The sequence below is a fragment of the Pogoniulus pusillus genome, chromosome 13 (genome assembly GCF_015220805.1).
Source record: "Pogoniulus pusillus isolate bPogPus1 chromosome 13, bPogPus1.pri, whole genome shotgun sequence".
NCBI lineage: Eukaryota > Metazoa > Chordata > Aves > Piciformes > Lybiidae > Pogoniulus > Pogoniulus pusillus.
In genome coordinates this window covers 2,439,616-2,451,105 of record NC_087276.1, presented here as the reverse complement: position 1 = coordinate 2,451,105, position 11,490 = coordinate 2,439,616, and the positions used below count along the sequence as shown (strand labels likewise).

General features: G+C 49.9%; 1 protein-coding gene across 1 annotated transcript in view; it reads right to left on the bottom strand.

Moving 5' to 3' along the window:
• Positions 1-552: 552 nt before the first annotated feature.
• MOGAT1 (monoacylglycerol O-acyltransferase 1) overlaps positions 553-11,490 on the bottom strand; it is a 28,283-nt gene continuing 17,345 nt past the window's right edge. The window contains exons 5-6 of the mRNA XM_064152788.1: positions 7,332-7,531; positions 553-1,544 (exon numbers count right to left, since the gene is read on the bottom strand). Coding sequence (XP_064008858.1) covers positions 1,390-1,544; positions 7,332-7,531 — 355 coding nt within the window. The 3' untranslated portion in view covers positions 553-1,389. The remainder of the gene's footprint in view (positions 1,545-7,331; positions 7,532-11,490) is intronic.

Genomic DNA, 11,490 nt, shown 5'->3' with positions numbered 1-11,490 from the left:
GAGTTGTGCTCACGCTGCCAAGGTGTGTCATGCTGCTGCACAGCTCTCCACCTGCTTCCCTACCCCCTTCCTTGGTGATGTTTCAGAACTAGTGGGGACAAACCAGGCTCTCTTTCCTCTGTGGAAGCATATGGCAGTTGGAATTGACACAAGATGTGCAGTTCACATGCTTGTCCCAGCAGCTTCCTCAGTGCACTTGTCCCGTCCTGTGTCTGCCACCTGCCCTGGTTTCGGTTAGAATACAACTACCTCTCTACAGTGATTTGACTTTTCAGCTCAGACTCTTCAGGAATTCCATCCCCCCTACATTATAGTCAGCACAAAGCTGAGAGATCACCGGGCTCAGACCTCTTCTTCAATGGTCAGTCTGAGGAGGACTCTGTCTGGTCTGCTTTTGATCCTGGTCCATGTGTTCCTCAATCCAGTTCCAGAATCCATCTCCTGAATCTGGTTCCTGATTGCTGCTCAGTCCAGTCTGGGACTTCTGCCACAGCATCAGTGGTGACAGTGAGGTCATAGCCATCAGGAGGATTGGGTTTGATATTGGTCTGCTTCTATTTGTACCAGTTTCATTTTATTATTTCCATGCAAACTGCTTTAGTTTTGTTTTCTAACCCATCAGGCTCTGTCCCTTATTCCCTTTCTTTTATCTTTGGGAAGGGAGAGGGATTCATAGAGAATGTCTCACTTTAGTGGCCAGCCCAGCTCTAGTCCTTGACACAATCTGTGCCTGGAACTACCCAACAAAGCTGCTTATCTTCCAAACCAATGCCCCCAAGCACAGTTTATCCAAAACAGTCACATCATTCAGTGCTTCCCACCAGCCAAGCTCTGCTCTGCTCCCAGACTTGGACAAACCACTTTTGCTGATATCCTCTCCAGGGCAGAGAGCTGCTATTTAGTCTTGAATTGACATGTAAATAGCTTATAAAAGCCCTCTGCAGCAAACATAGACCTTCAGATCAAGGGAAGAGCAGCAGGTATCAAACACCCCTGATGCTGTGTTCGACACATGCTGGTTAAATCTCTGAGCTTCTCAGCAAAGCTGGCTCAGGTTTATACTCTTCCTGCTCATGTTCTTGTGCTCAAGCAATTTCTGCTCGAGCTGTGATTGAGAACTGTGGCTGTACAAACATCTGTGAGGAGTCTCTGGTATGGATGAACCTAAGCAGACAACTCAAAACAGCACTGGCTTCGAGGCTCACACACTCAGGCTTGTTTTTTTCCCAACACAGTAAGATAAAAATCAATAAACCATCTAATAATCCCTTCTTAAATTTGTTCCTTACACAAGGATAATTACAGATTGCAAAATACAGGTTGCAAGAAAGGCATCTTTCACCATACACTGGCTTTTTCCATCAGGTTTGGAAATGCAGATGGCATTCACTACTCAAAGACCAGAGTTTTCTGCTCGGGGATGCCGTAATTCCTTTTGTGCTCTTCAAACAACGATCTGAGTTTCTGCAGGTACAATGCATGTAGCTGTTCAATCTCTTCAGGGCTGGGGTTCAGGTTCTGCTGTACAGGGATGGGGCTTCCCACTGCAAATCAAACACAACGGTAGCTCTGGTTAGCCTCAGTAATGTCTCTTTGGAAGCTGAACAGTTCTCCACCACTGCTTTCAGCAAGGTGGCAGAATCATAGCACAGTTCTCTTGCTCTGCAGCCTGTTCTTCACACCTGAGCCCCAGGTCTGGTTCTCCATTTTTGCTCCAATTCAGACGACATGGCATGAGCAACTCAACAGGAGCCAGCAGTGTGCACTTGCAGCCCAGAAAGCCAAGCAGAGCCTGGGCTGCAGCAGCAGAAGTGTGGCCAGCAGGGCCAGGGAGGGGATTCTCCCCCTCTGCTCTGCTCTGCTGAGACCCCACCTGGAGTACTGCATCCAGTTCTGGAGCCCCTGGGACAAGAGGGATGTGGAGATGCTGGAGAGTGTCCAGAGCAGGGCCAGGAGGATGCTGAGAGGCTGCAGCAGCTCTGCTGTGAGCACAGACTGAAAGAGTTGGGGCTGTGCAGGCTGGAGCAGAGGAGGCTCCCAGGTGACCTCCTTGTGGCCTTCCAGGATCTGAAAGGGGACCTACAGAAAAGCTGGGGAGGGACTTTTTAGGCTGTGAGGGAGTGGCAGGAGTGGGGGGAATGGAGCAAAGCTGGAGGTGGGGAGAGTCAGGCTGGATGTGAGGAGAAGATGTTCACCATGAGAGTGGTGAGAGGCTGGAATGGGTTGCCCAGGGAGGTGGTTGAGGCCCCATGGCTGGAGGTGTTTGAGGCCAGGCTGGCTGAGGCTGTGTGCAGCCTGCTCTAGGGTAGGGTGCCCCTGGGCATGGCAGGGGGGTTGGAACTGGCTGATCCTTGTGGTCCCTTCCAACCCTGACTGATTCTGTGAATTTTGAACCTTGTGCTGGTTTGAGGCTAATTGGAGTATTTTAATGAGATAAATTAGATCACTGGTTGTAAAAAGAAACTAATGATGAAGTCCATAGCATTCACTGGTTTGCCAAAAGGGATAAAAAGCCAAAAAGTATCAATTTGTCCCACTCTGCCCTGGGACACTTCTCTATTCACTTCTCCTTCGTTCTGCTCTAATCTCTCCGCTAACAAATAACAACGTAAGCTTTGCTGGTTGTTTTTGTCTGCCTGTCTGGGAAAGTAGAGGCAGAAAGAGAGGGTAGCTTTGAGTCCTTCTGGGCAGTTTCCTTTGTCCAGGAGGCAGTTTGGAGTTCTGTATTATTTCTAATTTGTATGTAAATTAGTTCCTAACCCACCACAACTCTCCATCATTCCAGTGCAGCAGCAACAGGGCTGACAAGAAGGGGGTTTAGCTTAGAATAGAGTCAACCAGGTTGGAAGAGACCTCTAAGATCATCCAGTCCAACCTAGCACCCAGCCCTAGCCAATCAACTAGACTATGGCACTGAGTGCCCCAGCCAGGCTTTGCTTGAACATTTAGCTGGGATTGTTTAGCCTGGAGAAAAGGAGGCTCAGGGGTGACCTTATTGTTGTCTACAACTACCTGAGGGGTGGTTGTGGCCAGGAGGAGGTTGCTCTCTTCTCTCAGGTGGCCAGCGCCAGAACGAGAGGACGCAGCCTTAGGCTGTGCCAGGGGAGATTTAGACTCGAGGTGAGGAGAAAGTTCTTCACTGAGAGAGTCATTGGACACTGGAATGGGCTGCCTGGGGAGGTGGTGGAGTCGCCGTCCCTGGGGCACTTTAAGGCAAGGTTGGACGTGGCACTTGGTGCCATGGTCTGGCCTTGAGCTCTGTGGTAAAGGGTTGGACTCGATGATCTGTGAGGTCTCTTCCAACCCTGATGATACTATGATACTATACTATGATCTCCAGGGACAGCAACTCCACCACCTCCCTGGGCAGCCCATTCCAATGCCAATCACTCTCTCTGACAACAACTTCCTCCTAACATCCAGCCTAGACCTCCCCTGCTGCAGCTTGAGACTCTGTCCCCTTCCTCTGTTGCTGCTTGCCTGGGAGAAGAAACCAACCCCACCTGGCTACAGCCTGCCTTCAGGTAGCTGTAGTCAGCAGTGAGGTCTGCCCTGAGCCTCCTCCAGCCTAAGCAACTCTCTCCCTGTAGAGTTACAGCTGTAGCTTTGAGGGGCATTTTCACACTTCAGCCTGCAATGCCACGGGCTGTGTGCTGTCTTCACACCAGAGTAATAATCCATGAGTTCAAAAGAACATTTAAGAAACTCACTGTCCTCTGAGCTGATCTGAATACTAAAGGGAGGGACATTCCTAGGAGGACAGTGGTGCCCTCAAGCCCACAGCCAGAGGAGAAGGGCTGAAGGGAATACAGATACTCTGATTAGTTCCACCTGGCTATCGCTGCGCCAGCACCAGAAACATTGTTGGCTGCCTCATCCTACAAAGTGTTAACACACAAAATCCCCAAGCCCTGAGAGGTGTCTGTGAATCAACCACTGCCCACAGGTGTCGTTCCCACTGAGGTATTCTCCAGCTGCTGCACAAAGCCTGCTTGCTACCTGCTGCGAGCAAGAGCACAAGGGAGCACGGGAGGCAACAGCAGCGGGCAGGCAGCTCCTCTGCTACAAGCTACAGCTATGAAGAGGGAAGCTTCCCATGACCTCAGCCTTCCTTGTCTTACTCAGTCGCTACAGATTTTGACAGCTGTTCTTGCACTGGAGGCACCAAGAGCTTAACAGACCCAGCTGAGGTTACAGAGGAGGTTTGGAGAAAAGCAGAGAGTTAAAAGCAGCCCCCAGGAGCCTTGACAAAGGTACCTGAAAATCCCTTTCCAACAGATGTTCCACTTCAGACTGGATGGTGTTGACTAAAGTGAAGGGCCAGAATCACAAAAGGGCTGATGCTGCATTTTCCTGCTGCAGCTTCAGCTGTCAACAGCTCTCAGGCCCTGCACAGCGCTGAAATCCTCTCTTTAGATGGCTCAGGGTGAAAACCCAGCCCTGAACTGAACAGTGCCTTTGGAGGTGTGAAATCAGCAGACATTCCACACAGGATTTCCAGAAGCATGTCTGGAAACACTAGAAGACCCCCAAGCTCTTCTGCAACAGCCTCCTAAGAGTGCAGATTTCTTCTGGAACTGGAAACTACATTGCTCTTTCTAATTACCTGTGCAGCTTTAAGCACCCTGCTCAATTAGACATCACATCATCAGAGAATCACAGAGTTGTTTGGCTTGGAAGGGATCTTAAAGATCATCCAGTTCCACCCCCCCTGCCACAGGGACTAGACCAGGTTGCTCAAGGCCCCTTCCAATCTGCCGTCGAACACTTAAAGGCTTAGATCTTCCACAGCCTGTCCCAGTGTCTCACCACCCTCATGGGGAAGAATTTCTTCCTAATGTCTAATCTAAATCTGGCTTGTTCCAGTTTGAAGCCATTACTCCTTCTCCTTTTACTATGTGTCTTTGTAACAGTCCCTCTCCTGCTGTCAAAGTTGATTCCCTTCCTGAAAAGCAGTCATAACTGTCAGGAAAACCAAAAGGACTTCAGTGGTCAAACCCAAACCACTCAGACTTCACAGACCTTGGGTTCTGCTGAAGAGCATCTCCTTGCTTTAGGAAGCATGGCCTCCTAAAATCAGGAGGAAACTTGCTGCTCTTGGCCATGCTATCAGTGTGGCAAACAGGCTTGTGTAATGCTCAGCACAACTAAGAAGATTTTGGGAGCTACCACCCTCAAAGCTATGTTGAGCCACACTAAGATGCCCCTCCAAGAATGCAGGGGCATGGTGACAGTTTCCAAATATGAGAAAACAGAGACACCAAAAGTAAGGGATTTCCCAAAATCCTACAACAGATTGTGCTGCAAGACTCTGACCATGCTGATCTGAAGCACTCTGCTGCTTTAGAATCATAGAATCAAGCAGGTTGGAAGAGAGCTCCAAGCTCAGCCAGCCCAACCTAGCACCCAGCCCTATCCAGTCAACCAGACCATGGCACTAAGTGCCCCAGCCAGGCTTGGCTTCAACACCTCCAGGCACAGTGACTCCACCACCTCCCTGGGCAGCCCATTCCAATGCCAATCACTCTCTCTGACAACAACTTCCTCCTCACATCCAGCCTAGACCTCCCCTGCCACAACTTCAGACTCTGTCCCCTGTTCTGTTGCTGCTTGCCTGGGAGAAGAAACCCAACCCCACCTGGCTACAGCCTCCCTTCAGGTAGCTGCAGACAGCAATGAGCTCTGCCCTGAGCCTCCTCTTCTGCAGGCTGCACACCCCCAGCTCCCTCAGCCTCTCCTCACAGGGCTCTGCTCCAGGACCCTCACCAGCCTTGCTGCCCTTCTCTGGACACCTTCCAGCACCTCAACATCTCTCTTGAGCTGAGGAGCCCAGAACTGAACACAGCACTCAAGGTGTGGCCTGAGCAGTGCTGAGCACAGGGGCAGAAGAACCTCCCTTGTCCTGCTGCCCACACTGCTCCTGAGCCAGCCCAGGATGCCATTGGCTCTGCTGCCCACCTGGGCACTGCTGCCTCATCTTCAGCTACTCTCTCCCAGCACTCCCAGGTCCCTCTCTGCCTGGCTGCTCTCAGCCACTCTGGCCCCAGCCTGTAGTGCTGCTTGGGGTTGTTGTGGCCAAAGTGCAGAACCCTGCACTTGGCCTTGTTCAATCTCATCCCATTGGCCTCTGCCCACCCATGCAGCCTGTCCAGGTCCCTCTGCAGGGCTCTCCTACCTTCCAACAGCTCCACAGCTGCTCCTAGCTTGGTGTCATCTGCAAACTTACTGATGCTGGACTCAATTCCCTGGTCCAGACCATCAGTAAAGGTAGCCGTAGGTTGCCCTTGTCACAGTATCACAGTATCACAGTATCACAGTATCATCAGGGTTGGAAGAGACCTCACAGATCATCAACTCCAACCCTTTACCACAGAGCTCAAGGCTAGACCTTGCAGTAAATCATGGAATCATAGAATTGTTTTGGTTGGAAAAAACCTTTGAGATCATGGAGACCAGCTGCTGTCTAACTCTCCCAAATCTGATGCTAAATCATGTCTTTCAGCATCACATCTCTGCATCCTTTAAACACCTCCAGCGATGGGGGTTCAACCATCTCCCTGAGGAGCCTGTCCCAGCTGAGACCTGGGGCTGCTTCTGTTAATGTTCCTCATTAGAGAGGTGCTCCAGTCCTCTCACCATCTTTATAGCCTCCAGTAGCTCCCTGTCTCACTTGAACTGGGAAGCCCACAACTGGATACAGTAATCCAGCTGTGGCCTCACTAGGGCGGAGCAGAATGGGAGAAGGATGCTTGACCTGCTGCTGACCACAGTTTTCATCTGTGTAAGAAGATCAGACCTGGGACAGAAAGGGAAAAGAGACAATTCCCTTTTTTAGCTGGGGAAGGCCAGAAATTGAAAACAAAAGGGCACTAAGGCAATATTGACTTGAAGCATCATATAGTTGCTTCAGATGCACAATAACCAATTCTTTGAAGACCTTATAGTGGCCTTCCAGTATCTGAAGGGGGCTGCAGGAAGGCTGGGGAGGGACTAGTGACAAGGTCTGGTAATGACAAGGACAAGAGGTAATGGGTTTGAACTGCAGAGGGGAGATTTAGGCTAGATGTTAGGAAAGGGTTCCTTGCAGTGAGGGTGGTGAGACACTGGAATGGGTTGCCCAGGGAGGTTGTGGCTGCTCCCTCCCTGGAGGTGTTGAAGGCCAGGCTGGATGAGACCTTGAGCAACCTGCTCTAGTGGGAGGTGTCCCTGCTGATGGCAGGGGGTTGGAGCTGGATGAGCCTTGAGGTCCCTTCCAACCTAAACCATTCTCTGATTTGTTAGATTTATAAAGCCACACTGGAAAAGCACCAGGAAAGGCAGAAGGAACTCACCCACAGTATGCAGAGGTTGTCTGTAAGGAATTAAGCCAAAGGTGTACTGAAATACTCCCCTGGCGTGGAACAGCGGTAAAGCAAAGCCCATTATCTTCTGCAGCTTCTCCTGCACGGTCCTGAGCCATGACCCTTTGGGGTTTGGAACTTGCTTGAATAGCTCATTCTCACCAAAGCAAAAGACAGGGACCAGATGAGCCCTGGAAAACAATGAGCACATTGAGGACTAACATCAGCCTGCGCTTCACTGCGGCTCCCATCAGCAGCCTGGCAGTGGTTTCACAACAACCAGCACGGAAAGCCACAACAGTTGTGCAGTTCAGCAGCAGCAGGCATTTGGCTCCTCTGAGATGCAGCTGCTTTGGGGTTTTAAAAGACCACCCAAAAAGTGATTGGCATAGAACTAGGTACTAGCTTTTAGACAGTGTTTAGCTGCTTATTACCCTTCACAGCTCTTTATGATCATAAAAATGAGTAACTGGGTGTATTATAATTATTGGGATGATCCTACTTCAGCAGGTCCACTCGTGCTGCACTGTGTTTTCTCCCTTGGCAAGCAAAGCCTGACTGCTAACCTCATAATGCTCCCAGCTGGTGGGCATCAAAACCAGATCTTGGCTGTGCTCTGCCTTCTGACCGGAGCAAGGCACTCACTTGACTTCAGCACAAACATCCTGATAGAAACCAGAGCTCTGTGCAGCCACGAGTGTAATGCCAAGCTCCTCTGCTCTCTGCTTCCCACTGAAATCCTGCTTCCTCCAGACTTCTTTGAAAACACTACCCTTAATCCATCATTACCAGAGGTCAAATGCTACCCACAGCCATTGCACTAACTCGCTTTGGCTCCTGCACAGCCTAATGAGTTCTCATTCGGTTCAGGAATTGGCTTGGGAGGAAAGGCACTGACTAGCTCCTGGACAAGCTGCTTTGGCTGATGGAATCACTGCAGTTGTCTCAACAGCCAAAACCACCACTACATTTAAAACCTTGACTGCAATATGCTTAAGGTTCATCAGACAGTATTTTACACAGTCACAGGATCACAGACTTTCCTAGGTTGGAAAAGCCCTTCAGGATCATCCAGTCCAGTCATTAGTTTCACACTGGCAAGTCCTTGACCAAACCAAACCCCTCAGCACAACATCTCATCACTAGGAATTGCTGTGGATGGAAAGGACCACCAGCATCATCCAGTCCAACCTTCATCCCAGCAGCCTTCATCACCAGACCACAGCCTCAAGCACCACACCCACTCTCCTTTTAAACACCTCCAGGGGTGGCAACTCCACCACCTCCCTGGGCAGCCTGTTCCAGTGCCTGACCACCTGCTCAGGAAAGAGCTTCCTCCCAACAGCCAACCTAAACCTGCCCTGACTCAACTTGAGGCCATTTCCTCTTGTCCTATCATTAGTAATTGGGGAGCAGAGACCAGCTCCAGCCTCACCACAACCTCCTTTCAGGTAGCTGTAGAGGTGCAAGAAGAAAGAGCAGGGTAATCCTAAACAGTCCCTGAAGGATACAGAGGTGGTTTATTTGCTTAGGTAAAATGAAATTAGGGAACTAAAACGACTCTAGCCTTAGCTTCTGTACCTTAGCCTCACACAGCCCACACTATCTTTGAGGAAAATCTCACTCTCAAATAGCAACACTGCTCTGATATTCTTGAGATTAATTAGTGCAGAACTCTGAATGCCTGAGGATGATGTACTGACTTCAGTCAAACCCAACCTGCACAGTCAAACTGCCTGCTCCTACAGCTTCTCAAGCCTCAGGACCCCCAGAGACCATCAGTCCCACTCACTGTTCAGACTGGTGTCCTCCTCAAATAGAGCATTTATCACCAAGCTGCCTTTAAAGGAAGGATTGGAGAGTCTGGACCATAGTGTGGCTGGGTAAATACTCTACTTTTTACTACAACATGAAGACAAACAGGAGCATCTTGTGGTGCAACTGTACCCTGAGACTGTGGGATTTGTTTTAATCTAGTAAAGGCTTTTGCAAGATGCTCTGTAGGAGGTTGAGACAGAGAACTAAGTAACTTCTGGTTGTGTAACTAAAGATAAGGTAGCTGATTCATCATTTGTTTCAGGATTTCTTCACCTCCTGTCAGATATCTGTATTAACTCAGGCCAAAATGTCTTTTAAAGGGTGCAGGGGACTTTTGCTGACATAATCAGGCCATGTTTGACAAGTTCCTGGCCAAGGAACCATGGCTGCTCTGTGCTGTGGGTAGAAATGCCAGGGCCAGAAAGCACAGGTCTCTGCATTGCCCGTTCCTCTCTTGGTATCTGGTGATGTAAATCAAAAGCACCAGAAAAATATGCAGGTGCTGATTTCAGATGGTTCTCCTCATCCACCTCATTCCCCTCAGCCTCTCATTTCAACTTCACCTGGAAGCTTGTTTCACATTTTGGAATCATAGAATCATTTTGGTCAGAAAAGAGCTTTAAGATCATAAAGTCACAGAATCATAGAATCAGCCAGGTTGGAAGAGACCTCCAAGCTCAGCCAGTCCAACCTAGCAACCAGCCCTATCCAATCAACCAGACCATGGCACTAAGTGCCTCATCCAGGCTTTGCTTCAACACCTCCAGGGACAGTGACTCCACCACCTCCCTGGGCAGCCCATTCCAATGCCAATCACTCTCTCTGACAACAACTTCCCCCTAACATCCAGCCTAGACCTCCCCTGACACAACTTCAGACTCTGTCCCCTTCTTCTGGTGCTGCTTGCTTGGCAGAAGAGCCCAACTCCACCTGGCTACAGCCTCCCTTCAGGGAGCTGTAGACAGCAATGAGCTCTGCCCTGAGCCTCCTCTGCTGCAGGCTGCACACCCCCAGCTCCCTCAGCCTCTCCTCACAGGGCTCTGCTCCAGGCCCCTCCCCAGCCTTGCTGCCCTTCTCTGGACACCTTCCAGCACCTCAACATCTCTCTTGAATTGAGGAGCCCAGAACTGGACACAGCACTCAAGCTGTGGCCTGAGCAGTTCTTTACCTGTACCAAATCTGGTGCTAAACCATGACCCTCAGCACCACTTCTCTGTGTCCATTAAGCACTTCCAGGAGTCATTATTCAACCACATCCCTGGGAAGTCTATGCCAGTGTTCAATAACCCTTTCAGTGGAGAAATTTCTTCTAATATCCAATCTAAACCTACCCTGGTACAACTTGAGGCTATTTCCTCTCATCCTATCACTTTTTACCAGGCAGAAGAGATTGATCCCCACCTTGCTACAGCCTCCTTGCTAGAAACCAGTTCTGGAGAGCTCAGCACAGGAAACAAAGACCTGTTGGAGAGGGTCCAGAGGAGGTCACAGACATGATCCAAGGTCTGGAACCCATCTGCCATGGGGACAGGCTGAGAGAGTTGGTATTGTTCAGCTTGAAGAAGAGAGGGCTCCAGGGAGACTTTATTGTGTCCTTTCACTACTTAAAAGATGGCAACAGGCATTCTAGCAGGGATGTTGTTACAGGACAAGGAGCCCTGGATAAAACTACCAGAGAGGAGATTTAGACTACAGAGAAGGAAGACACTTTTTATGCTGAGCATGATAAGACACTGTCCAAGGTTGCCCAATGAGGTAGGGAGATGCTCCCATCCCTGGAACCATTCACAGTGAGATCAGATAGGGCTCTAATCAACCTGGTCTACTTGAAGATGTTCCTGATCACTGCAGGTGGTTTGAACCAGATGACCTTTAGAGGTCCCTTCCAACCCAACCCATTCCTGATCACTGCAGGTGGTTTGAACCAGATGACCTTTAGAGGTCCCTTCCAACCCAACCCATTCCTGATCACTGCAGGTGGTTTGAACCAGATGACCTTTAGAGGTCCCTTCCAACCCAACCCATTCCTGATCACTGCAGGTGGTTTGAACCAGATGACCTGTAGAGGTCCCTTCCAACCCAACCCATTCCTGATCACTGCAGGTGGTTTGAACCAGATGACCTGTAGAGGTCCCTTCCAACCCAACCCATTCCTGATCACTGCAGGTGGTTTGAACCAGATGACCTGTAGAGGTCCCTTCCAACCCAACCCATTCTATGACCTCTATGACTGCCAACAGTGCTGCAAGAACTGTAACAGCCACAGTCATCCTGACCTACTGTCCCACATCCCTGCTGTACACAGATGGAGTCAGGGTTCCTAGGCAGCTTC